General features: G+C 43.9%; 1 protein-coding gene across 7 annotated transcripts in view; it reads left to right on the forward strand.

The window, feature by feature from the left end:
• Positions 1-16,331, forward strand: part of DNAH9 (dynein axonemal heavy chain 9) — a 1,014,643-nt gene that overhangs the window by 915,694 nt on the left and 82,618 nt on the right. For all 7 annotated transcript variants that reach the window (XM_063960955.1, XM_063960958.1, XM_063960957.1 and 4 more), the window contains 2 exons: positions 2,256-2,483; positions 6,175-6,366. In XM_063960955.1, the coding sequence (XP_063817025.1) occupies positions 2,256-2,483; positions 6,175-6,366 (420 nt within the window). The remainder of the gene's footprint in view (positions 1-2,255; positions 2,484-6,174; positions 6,367-16,331) is intronic.

The raw sequence follows: 16,331 nt of genomic DNA on the forward strand, positions 1-16,331 counted from the left end.
GAACTATACTCGTGGCTCCGGATTGGCCAAGAAGGACTTGGTACCCGGAACTTCAAGAGATGCTCACAGAGGACTCATGGCCTCTGCCGCTAGAAGGGACTTGCTTCAGCAAGTACCATGTCTGTTCCAAGACTTACCGCGGCTGCGTTTGACGACATGGCGGTTGAACGCCGGATCCTAAGGGAAAAAGGCATTCCGGAAGAGGTCATTCCTACCCTGGTCAAAGCCAGGAAGGAGGTGACCGCACAACATTATCACCACATGTGGCGAAAATATGTTGCGTGGTGTGAGGCCAGGAAGGCCCCACGAAGAAATTTCAACTCGGTCGATTCCTGCATTTCCTGCAAACAGGAGTGTCTATGGGCCTCAAATTGGGGTCCATTAAGGTTCAAATTTCGGCCCTGTCGATTTTCTTCCAGAAAGAATTGGCTTCAGTTCCTGAAGTCCAGAAGTTTGTCAAGGGAGTACTGCATATACAACCCCCTTTTGTGCCTCCAGTGGCACTGTGGGATCTCAACGTAGTTCTGGGATTCCTCAAATCACATTGGTTTAAACCGCTCAAATCTGTGGATTTGAAATATCTCACATGGAAAGTGACCATGATGTTGGCCCTGGCCTCGGCCAGGCGAGTGTCAGAATTGGCGGCTTTGTCTCACAAAAGCCCATATCTGATTGTCCATTCGGACAGGGCAGAGCTGCGGACTCGTCCCCAGTTTCTCCCTAAGGTGGTGTCAGCGTTTCACCTGAACCAGCTTATTGTGGTACCTGCGGCTACTAGGGACTTGGAGGACTCCAAGTTGCTAGATGTTGTCAGGGCCCTGAAAATATAGGTTTCCAGGACGGCTGGAGTCAGGAAAACTGACTTGCTGTTATCCTGTATGCACCCAACAAACTGGGTGCTCTTGCTTCTAAGCAGACGATTGCTAGTTGGATGTGTAGTACAATTCAGCTTGCACATTCGTAGTGGATGCTGGGCGCCCATCCCAAGTGCGGATTGTCTGCAATACTTGTACATAGTTATTGTTACAAAAATCGGGTTATTATTGTTGTGAGCCATCTTTTCAGAGGCTCCGCTGTTATCCTGCTGTTAACTGGGTTCAGATCACAGGTTGTACAGTGTGATTGGTGTGGCTGGTATGAGTCTTACCCGGGATTCAAAATCCTTCCTTATTGTGTACGCTCGTCCGGGCACAGTATCCTAACTGAGGCTTGGAGGAGGGTCATAGGGGGAGGAGCCAGTGCACACCACCTGATACTAAAGCTTTTACTTTTGTGCCCTGTCTCCTGCGGAGCCGCTATTCCCCATGGTCCTGACGGAGTCCCCAGCATCCACTACGGACTACGAGAAATAGAATTATCGGTAAGTAAATTCTTATTATTTCCTTCTTTCAGTATTTAGAGAATTTGTTACCATTTTACCTTAATACATTTTTCTTCTTCTTTTTTGGTAATATAGATACATTATTTATAGATATAGGTTTGGTATACCATACATTGATATATTTATAGATACAGGTTTAGTATACCATACATTGCGAATTGTTACACCTTCAGGCGCAATTGCAAAACCCCTTTTCTTCTGTTGCTCACAAAACTGGCTAGCCTTGGCTGGGGGCAGGGTAAAGGAGAGGAGAGACCGAAGCATCCTGGGACTTCAAAAGCTGTTTGGTGCCTGGTCCTCTCCAGACACATACACCCAAATGTCTTCCCTGTGGATGCTTTGGACCTCTAAGAAAAAGAGTTAACAAGAGAGTCTTACCATAACTCTTCTTTTTTTACATTTTACATTTCTAAGGAAATTAAGCATTTTATTGCATTACATATACAGTAATATTCTTACAGACATGCTGGAATTTGTAATCAAATTAAGTCATATGAAGAAATATATATGATTTACAAGCCTTAAGTAATGTTATCTGTAATTTCTATTTCTATTAATGTAGTCGATGTCACAATTAGAAAATAGTGGTATTATACTGTAGTTAACTTTCAATATTAAAAACAGTTACAATGTTGACAATATTATATGCTGTTTTATGGATTATCAAGCTGTTCATATTTACTGTACTACAGAAAATCTTGGACTTCATACTTGTGGTCTCAGAATTGCTCTTTTTGACCTAAATATATTATAATATACAGGAAATAACATATGATAAAGGAGCATATAATGAGTGTGTCAGTACATTTCCTGATAAACTGTATATCATGTACCAGTTATACTTCACACTAACCTATCTATGGTGTTGTGACAGAACATTCATCTAGTGGCCAAGTGGCTGGGCACCCTGGAGAAGAAGCTGGAACGTCACAGTGAAGGGAGCAACCCAAATTTCCGAGTGTTTATCAGTGCCGAGCCTGCTGGTTCACCCGACGGTCACATCATTCCACAGGGTATTTTAGAGAACTCCATCAAAATCACTAATGAGCCACCCACTGGCATGCACGCCAACCTGCATAAAGCCTTGGATAATTTTAATCAGGTATATCTATTCCTTTGAAAGCAGTTTTCATAATTTATGGCATGTTAACACACTAAGGAGGGAGTTCAATTTCCCAAGGTAATTTTTTGCTCAGTAAATATAGGACTTTACCACAATTTTTTTTTTTTATCGGCTATCCAATTCGAGCCCGTTTTTACTGCTTGAAAAATTACCAGTTTTTGAGTGAGAACACATGGGATCCGGGATAAGTTCCTGGACCTATGTGTTTTCGCAATCGTGAACGCAGAAAAAACGGCACTTATTGAGGATTCTCCCCGAAAACAATCCAAGATAGTCACGGCTATTGGGGACAATTGAATAACCCCAGGGCATCAATTAGCCACGGTAATTCACTGCGGCTAATTGAATTCACTGATATTTTCTCAACTAAAATTGTGTGTAAAGAATTAGGCCGGGCACACGTCAGGATGATGTGTTCCTGGCCGATCCTCTGGCCCGACATATTGCGCTGCTCATTCACACCGTAGTGGTATGATGGCGCGATATACCACGTCATGCTGCATTTGGCAGCATGGCATCATACATATTATCTTCTGATTGACCGTGCACTACGGCCATCCAGAAGCTACCCTGTACAATACACTATGCAATCCGGCTGATATGTCATTTGTATTTGGCTGGAAACTACAGTATGTATCGTGCCGAGATCATACTGATGTGTATCCAGCCTAAGTTACTGTACTTCAGTATATACAGTAATTCATCTGAGGCAACATACCACTGCAGCAAGCAAAAGCTGATTTTGCAATTATACTGTAAATCAGGTAGATCAGGGCATAGCAGAGATGAAAATACCTTTCATAAGTAATAATTCAACTATTGCTCAAATAATAACTACTGTATGAGCTGGGGGGTTTTTTAAGTGCAAGATCACTGAGGGCATGTAATCTAGCCCTATTGTTCAGTTTTGTTATCCTGTAGCATTTGTCTCCCACAGAAGGAGGTGGGTCAAGGAATATCAAAGGTTAATGAATGTAGAGCAGACAGAAGATTTCTCATTAGTATGTAAATCAGTAATTGTATCCTGTGAGTAGAATAGCAATAACCTGTGCAGGCTACAGATGTGTCCTCATATAATAAGCCATGTGACACAAGACGCCTGGAATGAGTGAGCTGCCAGATCCTGTGTGACTCTGCTAGCGCCAGGCATTTTCCCACAAATGTGCTAAGTAATTTGATACTGTATGTGACACTTGTATATCTGTGTTTGACTGAGTCTATGGGAGGAATTCAATTGCAAGTAATAACCCATTTTTACGTGAACTCCCTCACCCAATTCAATTGCAGGTTAAGTTAATAACACGATAATTCTCCACAAGATTTAACCCAATTTTTTTCCACCACCTCCTGAGCAGATATTTTTAGGTAAAAATGTCGGGACTTGGGTCAAAACCACTAGGACACCCTTCCTAATGATTAATTATCCAGTTAGAGGTTTTTAAAATTATCTTAATTTGGCCAGTAATGATGTCATTTTTGGGGTGAAAATGGGTTAATTGTTGTGGGACAGGTATATGGGGGTGCTGTATGGACAGGTGTTTCTAAGATTGCAGGTAGTGTTAGAGGTGTTTCTTTAAGGTTTTTTTTTTCCCAAAGTGGCTTCAAATTACACACATGTATACTTACATGCATTTTATGCACCCCTAATTTAGTAGAGTATTTATTTTTCAGAAAAACACTTGCTTTCTATAGTTTCACTATTTTAGAGTAATGCATATAACAGCCACTTGATGCAATTTAAGAAACCCTAATACTTTTATTATGGTCACTAATAGACTTCTATACTGTAAACCAATATAAGTTTGTATTTTTAACGCCCATTTTACAATTGGATTACACAATAAGGTAACACACGATAACAGCAGTGGCAAATTTCCCATTAGGCACGTGAGGGACATGCCTAGGGGCAACACTTGATTGGGGGCGGCACTTGGATGCTTGTGTTGATACTGTCAGCCCAAAAAGTACCAGTAACTGCAAAATATTTCCACTGTACTGTACCATACGCCATCTTGAATGGAGTGTAAATGGGTTGGACATGCACATACTGCCCCCTGTAAGCTGTCCTACTTAGTAAATAAGTACATATAATTTTAAAAAATCATAGTTAGTGGCTTTTTCTTTATTATTTTATTAAATTGGCTTTAATCAAATTAGAACTTATAACCCATCAATAATGCGTAAAATTAACAGGTGATATGTGTGATAAATTAACACTCTAAAACTAATTCAATTTCCACCTATATACATATGAAGCACAACAGAACTTAGTATGGAAAAAAGTCACGGCTGTTTCATTGTAACACTTTGCATGCAGATTCAGAGACATGGGGCCTAATTCAAACCTGATCATTTGCTAGCAGTTTTTTGCAACGCTGCAATCAGATATTCGCCGCCTACAGGGGAGTGTATTTTAGCTGTGCAAGTGTACGATTGCATGTGCAGCCAAGCGGTACAAAAAGATCTTTTGCAGTTTCTGAGTAGCCCAGGACTTACTCAGCCGCTGCGATCACTTCAGCCTGTCCAGGACTGGAATTGACGTTAGACATCCGCCCTGCAAACGCTTGGACACGCCTGCGTTTTTCCAACCACTCCCAGAAAATAGTCAGTTGCCATCCACAAACGCCCTCTTCCTGTCAATCTCCTTGCGATCGGCTGAGCGAATGGATTCTTTGTAAAACCCATCACACAGCAACGATTCAGCTTTGTACCCGAGCAACGTGCCTGCGCATTGCGGTGCATACGCATGCGCTGTTCTGACCTGATTGCAGCACAGCGAAAAAAGCTAGCGTGTGATTAGGTTTGAATTACCACCACAGTCGCACACACAATATACCAGTGTCACATATCAAATTAAACAACACAGTCTCCTGGTGCATCCTAGTTGCATTTGCATTGTGTCTAAGATGCATTTTCGGTAAAAAAGATGTCTGACGCTAGCAGAGTCTCACAGGATCTGGTGTACCAAAAGGGGCTGTTTAGCACGGAGGCAGCTAAGCGGTGTAAGGATACATATGTGTTGACTGTCGACCATCTTGTGCCGCCTATTAACTGTCTGTCTATATACTGTCTATCTTCCATCAGGATACCATCCATTACTTGTACATATACATTTGAATCATTACCCTAAACTACCCCAGATGATTTCAGCTTACCCTGTGTGACATATTCATCCAATTTACTCTATCATTTTAAATCGATGTTGGGTTTCAGGGGATAAAACACACATTTACTAATATTTAAAAATTAATATAAAAAAGTATGTTAGTAAATGTGTTTTAGCCCCTGAAACGCTAAATCGATTTAGATCCTTCAATTTGAAATCAATAAAAATGTATCTTTAGTAAAAATACCCCCAAGTGTATGCCCAGCAAATGGTCCCAGAGACATATCAGTCTAATGACATTTGCTCACCTCTAACCTCCAAAATGACAGAATCCCCAATACAGTGCCTAGAACTGCATTATGGGAAGTCAAGATAAGACAATATTAGAAGGAGGCACTATTGGAGGATAGTGCATTTGCAGAACTTATAAATGCACTAAAAAACAAGATTGTCTACATAATATGGAAGTAGACACCATTTAAAACTAGAAGTGTCCGTATAGGCACATAGAACCATTTGGTAGATATTCTAGTCTATAATACTTTGCAATGTGTTTATGTACAGGACACGCTAGAGATGTGCACCCGGGAAACCGAGTTTAAGAGCATATTGTTCGCCCTGTGTTACTTCCATGCTGTTGTGGCAGAGAGGAGAAAGTTTGGCCCTCAGGGCTGGAACCGTTCTTATCCCTTCAACACTGGAGATCTCACCATATCCGTCAATGTGCTGTACAACTACCTGGAGGCCAACGCAAAGGTAGGACATAGACCTTCAACTATTGGGCATTATATTGTCCACTGCATGAGGTACTGACAAAAAAGCATAGGCTGAATGTTTTTACCACAAACAGAATGGTTGTCTCCATTTTGAATAAGTGGCAAGTACACTTTACCTGTGCTTAATATTAGTAATTGTCCAGTACAGAGCAATGGCAGGGTTGTGTCTATGCTCCCTTCGTGATCAGGACCTGTAAGTGACGTAACGAGAGGGCAGGAGAGAACTTCCGCCTTTACAGCACCTAAATGTTTTATCCGTTCACCGTTCGTTTGAGGTTATTTTTTTTTCTCTATGAACCATTGGAACCCCGCGGGCTCGCTTCGGGCTCTGTGTCTCGCTCCGCTTCGCTTGCCACAGGTTACTATTCCAAATAGTTTGTGACATGGACCCAGGGGTTTATGGGAAAGGTCCTCTTCACGAAGGTAAACTAGACGCTTCCAAATGGCAGTGAGAGTTGAGGATGCTTGTTGGTTATATCTACATAGCTGAAATGAGTACATTAGCCAGCCTGACATCAACCATATTCTATTTTATAAGGTTCTGGTGTCTAAACATCTGCTCATAAATCATCCATTGACAATTATTGCCAATCTTCTATTACTCACTCTAACATAGACAGTGTCCTTCCTCTCCCTTAATAAATCCCAGTGATATGACATGGGATTAATTAAGGGAGATTTGTATTATTAAGTTATTTGTGTTCTACAACTGTAATGTGTATTGGCATAACAGTGCATTCAGTTGCTGACGTACAGGCTAAAGCTATAAAATGATTTCCCCAGGCATCCCGTAGCACTGAAAAGATGCATACTGTACTGTAGTTCAACTCCAGGCACAGTAGTAACATCAAGCAGGTTTTACCTCTCCAGCTGTGAACTAACTACATATCTCAGCATGTTTCGATCTCTAGTTACGCAACAAATTACAAGCCACCTTGGAGTATATGAATATTAGCCATACTGTATCACTTTAAAATTTCATTTATCTTGCATAATTTACCCATCCTTGAATATATAACAAGATTTTTAGTTGTGTCTATCTACGAGGTGTGGCTATCAAATAAAGAGACTGTAACTATAAAAAATAAATAAACCATGTTTAAAAGGGAGTGGCGGAACATTGACCTTGGACTATTCTAAATGATTTTGCAAGTAAGTTCCACCCCTCTCGCACAGATAGGTTCCACCCCTCTCGCACAGATAGTTTACTGTCATGCAACATTCAAAGAAATAGTGTTTTTCCTGTGCGAAATGAAAATGCTTAGTTCAAAAGTAGGGCAACATGTTAACTTAACATTTTTAGTTAAATTGAACCAAATGCCCACCAAATCTTTCCTTATGCTAACCAAGGCTTACAGAGCAGATTGTATGTCACATGTGTTTGAGTGGCACAAAAGATTTATTGACAGTATTGAGGATGTAGATGATGATGTATGCCCCCGAAGGCCATGCACATCAAAAACAAAGAAATAAATATGTGGAAATAAAATTGTGAAATTTGTTAGAATTGACCATCGATAAAGAAACTGTTAGGCCAAGTTTTGCATCAAGATCTTAACATAACAAAAGTTTGTGCTCAGATGGTTCCAAGGCGTCTTACTGCCAAGCAGAAAGAAAATCAAAAGCAAATTTGTACAGACATTTTGGAACAAATTCAAGCAGATTCACATTTTCCTGAGACAAAACGCCAGTCCATGCACTAGAAAACACCACCATCACCAAGAATGAAGAAAGCACGTCAAAGCAAATCCAAATTCAAAGCCATATTAAGGGTTGGGTATGCGTAACCGGAGACCACGGGTCAGCATACCTCCACTGGTATCCCAACCGCTGGTCACATAACTACATCCCATTAAGGGTGTTGTTTTGCAGACTGGGTATCAGAAGGCGCAACAGTGAATTCACATTACTTCAAAAATGTGCTAAAAGCTTTGCAGGAAAAACTCAAAAGAAAGAGGCCATAGTTGTGGAAACGCAGTTTTTGGCCAAGAAACAGATTGTAGGGTTAGAACACCCCACATACGCACCATACCTAGCACTGTGTGACTTCTTTCTTTTCCCTAAAGTCAAATATGTACTCGAGGGAGCGCGTTTTGCATCAGTTACTGAGGTAAAGAAAAATCAAAGGAACTATTGAGACAACTGATAGATAATGAGCTACAGCACACCAATAGAAAAGAAGAATGCAGAAGGGGAGTACACAGAAGGGGAACAGAGTTATAATATACTGTAATTAAATGTAAATTATAGCTTTAGTCTTATTTAATAGCCACACCTCATATGTGCTATTTTCTTGTTTGTATATATATTATGCGATATTTCTCTATCGTCCTAAGTGGATGCTGGGGTTCCTGAAAGGACCATGGGGAATAGCGGCTCCGCAGGAGACAGGGCACAAAAAAGTAAAGCTTTACTAGGTCAGGTGGTGTGCACTGGCTCCTCCCCCTATGACCCTCCTCCAGACTCCAGTTAGATTTTGTGCCCGAACGAGAAGGGTGCAATCTAGGTGGCTCTCCTAAAGAGCTGCTTAGAGAAAGTTTAGTTTAGGTTTTTTTCTTTACAGTGAGTCCTGCTGGCAACAGGATCACTGCAACGTGGGACTTAGGGGGAAAGTAGTAAACTCACCTGCATGCAGAGTGGATTTGCTGCTTGGCTACTGGACACCATTAGCTCCAGAGGGATCGAACACAGGCCCAGCCGTGGAGTCCGGTCCCGGAGCCGCGCCGCCGACCCCCTTGCAGATGCTGAAGCGTGAAGAGGTCCGGAAACCGGCGGCTGAAGACTCCTCAGTCTTCATAAGGTAGCGCACAGCACTGCAGCTGTGCGCCATTTTCCTCTCAGCACACTTCACTGGGCAGTCACTGAGGGTGCAGAGCGCTGGGGGGGGGCGCTCTGAGAGGCAAATATAAACCTTATACAAGGCTAAAAATACCTCACATATAGCCCATAGGGGCTATATGGAGATATTTAACCCCTGCCTGACTGGAAAAATAGCGGGAGAAGAACCCGCCGAAAAAGGGGCGGGGCCTATCTCCTCAGCACACGGCGCCATTTTCTGTCACAGCTCCGCTGGTCAGAACGGCTCCCAGGTCTCTCCCCTGCACTGCACTACAGAAACAGGGTAAAACAGAGAGGGGGGGCACATTAATGGCTATATATATATATATTAAAGCAGCTATAAGGGAGCACTTAATATAAGGATATCCCTTGTATATATAGCGCTTTGTGGTGTGTGCTGGCAGACTCTCCCTCTGTCTCCCCAAAAGGGCTAGTGGGTCCTGTCTTCATTAGAGCATTCCCTGTGAGTTTGCGGTGTGTGTCGGTACGTGGTGTCGACATGTATGAGGACGATATTGGTGTGGAGGCGGAGCAATTGCCAAATATGCAGATGTCACCCCCCAGGGGGTCGACACCAGAATGGATGCCTTTATTTGTGGAATTACGTGATGGTTTATCTTCCCTTAAACAGTCAGTTGAGGACATGAGGCGGCCGGACAATCAATTAATGCCTGTCCAGGCGCCTCAAACACCGTCAGGGGCTGTAAAACGCCCTTTGCCTCAGTCGGTCGACACAGACCCAGACACGGGCACTGATTCCAGTGACGACGGTAGAAATTCAAACGTATTTTCCAGTAGGGCCACACGTTATATGATTTTGGCAATGAAGGAGACGTTACATTTAGCTGATACTACAGATACCGTAAAACAGGGTATTATGTATGGTGTGAAAAAACTACAAACAGTTTTTCCTGAATCAGAAGAATTAAATGACGTGTGTGATGAAGCGTGGGTTGCTCCTGATAAAAAGTTGATAATTTCAAAAAAGTTATTGGCATTATACCCTTTCCCGCCAGAGGTTAGGGCGCGCTGGGAAACACCCCCTAAGGTGGACAAGGCGCTCACACGCTTATCCAAACAAGTGGAGTTACCCTCTCCTGAGACGGCCGCACTTAAGGATCCATCAGATAGAAAGATGGAAGTTATTCAAAAGAATATATACACACATGCAGGTGTTATACTACGACCAGCTATAGCAACTGCCTGGATGTGCAGTGCTGGAGTAGTTTGGTCAGAATCCCTGATTGAAAATATTGATACCCTAGATAGGGACAATGTTTTACTGTCGTTAGAACAAATAAAGGATGCATTTATCTATATGCGTGATGCACAGAGGGATATTTGCACACTGGCATCTCGGGTGAGTGCTATGTCCATTTCAGCCAGAAGAGCCTTATGGACACGACAGTGGACAGGCGATGCGGATTCAAAACGTCACATGGAGGTTTTGCCGTATAAAGGGGAGGAGTTATTTGGAGTTGGTCTATCAGACTTGGTGGCCACGGCTACTGCCGGGAAATCCACTTTTTTACCTCAAGTCACTCCCCAACAGAGAAAGGCACCGACCTTTCAACCGCAGCCTTTTCGCTCCTACAAAAATAAGAGAGCAAAGGGCTTGTCGTACCTGCCACGAGGCAGAGGAAGAGGGAAGAGACACCAACAGGCAGCTCCTTCCCAGGAACAGAAGCCCTCCCCGGCTCCTGCAAAAACCTCAGCATGACGCTGGGGCCTCTCAAGCGGACTCGGGGACAGTGGGGGGCCGTCTCAAAAATTACAGCGCGCAGTGGGCTCACTCGCAGGTAGACCCCTGGATCCTGCAGATAATATCTCAGGGGTACAGGTTGGAATTAGAGACGGATCCTCCTCATCGTTTCCTGAAGTCTGCCTTACCAACCGTCTCTTCCGAAAGGGAGAGGGTGTTGGAAGCCATTCACAAGCTGTACGCTCAGCAGGTGATAGTCAAAGTACCCCTATTACAACAAGGAAAGGGGTATTATTCCACTCTATTTGTGGTACCGAAGCCGGATGGCTCGGTAAGGCCTATTCTAAATCTGAAGTCCTTGAACCTCTACATAAAAAAGTTCAAGTTCAAGATGGAGTCACTCAGAGCAGTGATAGCGAACCTGGAAGAAGGGGACTTTATGGTATCCTTGGACATCAAGGATGCGTATCTACACGTTCCGATTTACCCCGCACACCAGGGGTACCTCAGGTTCATTGTTCAAAACTGTCACTATCAGTTTCAGACGCTGCCGTTCGGATTGTCCACGGCGCCTCGGGTCTTTACCAAGGTAATGGCCGAGATGATGATTCTTCTTCGAAGAAAAGGCGTATTAGTTATCCCATACTTGGACGATCTCCTAATAAGGGCAAGGTCCAGAGAACAGCTGGAGACAGCTTTAGCACTATCTCAAGAGGTGCTAAGACAACACGGGTGGATTCTGAATATTCCAAAATCCCATTTAATCCCGACAACTCGTCTGCTGTTCCTAGGAATGATTCTGGACACGGTTCAGAAAAAGGTTTTCCTTCCAGAGGAAAAAGCCAAGGAGTTATCCGATCTGGTCAGGAACCTCCTAAAACCAGGAAAAGTGTCAGTACATCAATGCACAAGAGTCCTGGGAAAAATGGTGGCTTCTTACGAAGCAATTCCATTCGGCAGATTCCATGCAAGAATATTCCAAAGGGATCTGTTGGACAAATGGTCAGGGTCGCATCTGCAGATGCACCTGCGAATAACCCTGTCACCAAAGACAAGGGTGTCACTTCTGTGGTGGTTGCAGAAGGCTCACCTATTAGAAGGCCGCAGATTCGGCATTCAGGATTGGATCCTGGTGACCACGGACGCCAGCCTGAGAGGCTGGGGAGCAGTCACACAAGGAAGAAACTTCCAGGGAGTATGGACGAGTCTGGAAAAGTCTCTTCACATAAACATTCTGGAACTAAGAGCAATCTACAATGCTCTAAGCCAGGCGGAACTTCTCCTGCAAGGAAAGCCGGTGTTGATTCAGTCGGACAACATCACGGCGGTCGCCCATGTAAACAGGCAGGGCGGCACAAGAAGCAGGAGTGCAATGGCAGAAGCTGCCAAGATTCTTCGCTGGGCGGAGAATCACGTGATAGCACTGTCAGCAGTGTTCATCCCGGGCGTGGACAACTGGGAAGCAGACTTCCTCAGCAGACACGATCTTCATCCGGGAGAGTGGGGTCTACATCCAGAAGTCTTCAACATGTTAATAGACCGTTGGGAAAGACCAATTGTAGACATGATGGCGTCTCGCCTCAACAAGAAACTGGACAAATATTGCGCCAGGTCAAGAGATCCACAGGCAATAGCTGTGGACGCACTGGTAACTCCTTGGGTGTACCAGTCAGTGTATGTGTTTCCTCCTCTGCCGCTCATACCAAAGGTATTGAAGATCATACGGCAAAGAAGAGTAAGAACAATACTAGTGGTTCCGGATTGGCCGAGAAGGACTTGGTATCCGGAACTTCAAGAGATGCTCACGGACGAACCGTGGCCTCTACCTCTGAGAAGGGACCTGCTACAGCAGGGTCCCTGTCTTTTTCAAGACTTACCGCGGCTGCGTTTGACGGCATGGCGGTTGAACGCCAGATCCTAAAAGGGAAAGGCATTCCAGAAGAAGTCATTCCTACCTTGATTAAGGCACGGAAGGAAGTCACCGTGAAACATTATCACCGCATTTGGCGAAAATATGTAGCGTGGTGCGAGGATCGGAGGGTTCCGACGGAGGAATTCCAACTGGGTCGTTTCCTACATTTCCTGCAATCAGGATTATCTATGGGTCTCAAATTGGGATCCATTAAGGTTCAAATTTCGGCCCTGTCAATATTCTTCCAAAAAGAATTGGCCTCTGTCCCTGAGGTCCAGACTTTTGTCAAGGGAGTACTGCATATACAGCCTCCTGTGGTGCCTCCGGTGGCACCGTGGGATCTAAATGTAGTTTTAGATTTCCTCAAATCCCATTGGTTTGAACCATTGAAAAAGGTGGATTTGAAATATCTCACATTGAAAGTGACTATGTTACTAGCCCTGGCCTCTGCCAGGAGAGTATCTGAATTGGCGGCTTTATCTTATAAAAGTCCTTATCTAATCTTCCATTCGGATAGGGCAGAACTGCGGACTCGTCCGCATTTTCTCCCTAAAGTGGTATCAGCATTTCATCTGAACCAACCTATTGTGGTGCCTGCGGCCACTAGCGACTTGGAGGACTCCAAGTTGTTGGACGTTGTCAGAGCCTTAAAAATATACATTGCAAGGACGGCTGGAGTCAGAAAATCTGACTCGCTGTTTATATTGTATGCACCCAACAAGTTGGGCGCACCTGCTTCTAAGCAGTCGATTGCTCGTTGGATTTGTAACACAATTCAACTTGCACATTCTGTGGCAGGCCTGCCACAGCCTAAAACTGTAAAAGCCCACTCCACAAGGAAGGTGGGCTCATCTTGGGCGGCTGCCCGAGGGGTCTCGGCATTACAACTCTGCCGAGCAGCTACGTGGTCGGGGGAGAACACGTTTGTAAAATTTTACAAATTTGATACCCTGGCAAAGGAGGACCTGGAGGTCTCTCATTCGGTGCTGCAGAGTCATCCGCACTCTCCCGCCCGTTTGGGAGCTTTGGTATAATCCCCATGGTCCTTTCAGGAACCCCAGCATCCACTTAGGACGATAGAGAAAATAAGAATTTACTTACCGATAATTCTATTTCTCGGAGTCCGTAGTGGATGCTGGGCGCCCATCCCAAGTGCGGATTATCTGCAATACTTGTACATAGTTATTGTTAACTAATTCGGGTTATTGTTAAGGAGCCATCTTTAAGAGGCCCTTTCTGTTGTCATACTGTTAACTGGGTTTAGATCACAAGTTGTACGGTGTGATTGGTGTGGCTGGTATGAGTCTTACCCGGGATTCAAAATGCCTCCCTTATTGTGTATGCTCGTCCGGGCACAGTACCTAACTGGAGTCTGGAGGAGGGTCATAGGGGGAGGAGCCAGTGCACACCACCTGACCTAGTAAAGCTTTACTTTTTTGTGCCCTGTCTCCTGCGGAGCCGCTATTCCCCATGGTCCTTTCAGGAACCCCAGCATCCACTACGGACTCCGAGAAATAGAATTATCGGTAAGTAAATTCTTATTTTAAAGCCTACAATGATAAATATTACATTAAGGAAGAACATGTATCTAGTATGTATATAAAATAACCATAATCCTGTTATACTCCATTTATTGATTAATTCTGTGAATATTTCATTTTTCTAATTGATTAGATTTTTCACTTAGATGTGTAAATCTCAGTACACCCTGTGCAATGTGATGCATTTTGGAATATACAAACACACCAACAACTGTTCTATCTTGCTATTAATGTGAACAGTTAAAGATCTGAAAAGCATTGACTGTTTCTTGGCACACACTAAGGGGGAGATTTATCAAAGCTTGGCGAGAAATAAAGTTCCAATCAATGAGCTTCTAACTAACATTTTTTAACCACAACCTCTAACATGATAGTTAGAAGCTAATTGGTTAGCACTTTATCTCTCACTAAGTTTTGATGAATTTCCCCTAAGACAGTGGTTTCCAAACTTTTTTGAATCACGGCACCCTAGAATATTAGAAATTTTTTACGGCACCCCTAGGCCAAAAATTTCTTATTGAGAAATTTAGAAAAAAATATTACATTAAGTCGATCGCGTTTATATGTCATCCTTAGGTACAGTTGTGTGGTGAGGGACAAGATTTGCTTCTGTTTGGCCACATAGTTTATGACAGGCAGCCACCAGCACTGATTTTGCCTATTATATTGACCATGAATAATTTGAATTGGTCCTGGACCACCAACCCAGGGCACCCCTGCAAGTGTCCCGAGGCACCCCAGGGAGCCATGGCACACAGTTTGGGAACCTCTGCCCTAAGACTTTAATACCTGATTATTTCTGCTGACCAGGATCATCTCTTACCATCTTGTAATGGCAACCTCCGACAGGATAATGCACTATGGGGGAGATTTATCAAAGCTTGGAGAGAGATAAAGCACTATCCAAGCAGCTCCTATTATTTTTCAAACACAGCTTTTAAAATGACAGAAGCTGATTGGTTGGTACTTAGGGCCATATGCAATTGCGGTCGAATTGCCGCAAATGTAGAAAAACGCTGCATTTTCGACACAAAAAAATGATTTGACAATGCAATACAGTACTTTTCGACAAAAAAACGGCCGTTTCAAATTCGGCTTTTTGCAATTTGACAGTTCTGCAAATTCAACATGTCTGCAATGGTAAAAATGCGGCTTTTCGACAAAAGTATATTCAATTGAAGAATGTCGATTCGACAACAGTGCTTTTCGACAGTAATTTCGTCCATTTCAGTCCGCCTCATTTTGCTGGCGGGATCTTATAAAAAATGTTAAAAACATGTTTTTTTGTGTTTTTTTTTTATTGCTAATAGCATATCTATTTATATTAGAAGGGATTATCTACTTGGGTTTGTCTATTAGGAGTGACAAGTATTATTTAATATATTTTGTAAAAGAATATATATATATTTTTTTTTTACTGACTAAAATAATATGGAGAGATCAGAGCATGTTTTTCAGTGGGAATGGGTTAAAAAATCAAGAAAAAGGGGCGTGGCCTGGAGGCTGAACGAAGTGGCAGCGGGGACGGGAGGCTCCACTCTATCTGTGGAAATAAACCTCCTTCTGCCCTCCGTCTGCTATTTATACCCCCTCTGCCTTTACCCCCTGCGGCTGTGGGGACCCCCTGTTGTGGTGGATTAGTGCCACGGAATCGGGGAGCCGGTCTACTGGCTCCCGCGGGTTGCGGCCTATCCACCTCTCCGAAGCCGGGGCCTCGATTTGGGACCGGTGCTGCCCACCGCCCATGGCACACTCCCGTGGACCGTCGGACAGCGGACTCCCGCTCCACACCCCTGTGGCTGGCTTACCTCTCCTGCCTGCTGGACCGGGCGGCGCTGCTGGAGAGCTGCTGACTCGGCCGAACGCGTTAGCTCCGGAGTCCCGGCGGTGGCCATCTTAGATCACGGACGCCGGGGACGGACGCAGGGGACGCTCGGCTCCGGCAGCGCTCC

The sequence above is a fragment of the Pseudophryne corroboree genome, chromosome 3 (genome assembly GCF_028390025.1).
Source record: "Pseudophryne corroboree isolate aPseCor3 chromosome 3, aPseCor3.hap2, whole genome shotgun sequence".
Classification (NCBI taxonomy): Eukaryota; Metazoa; Chordata; class Amphibia; order Anura; family Myobatrachidae; genus Pseudophryne; species Pseudophryne corroboree.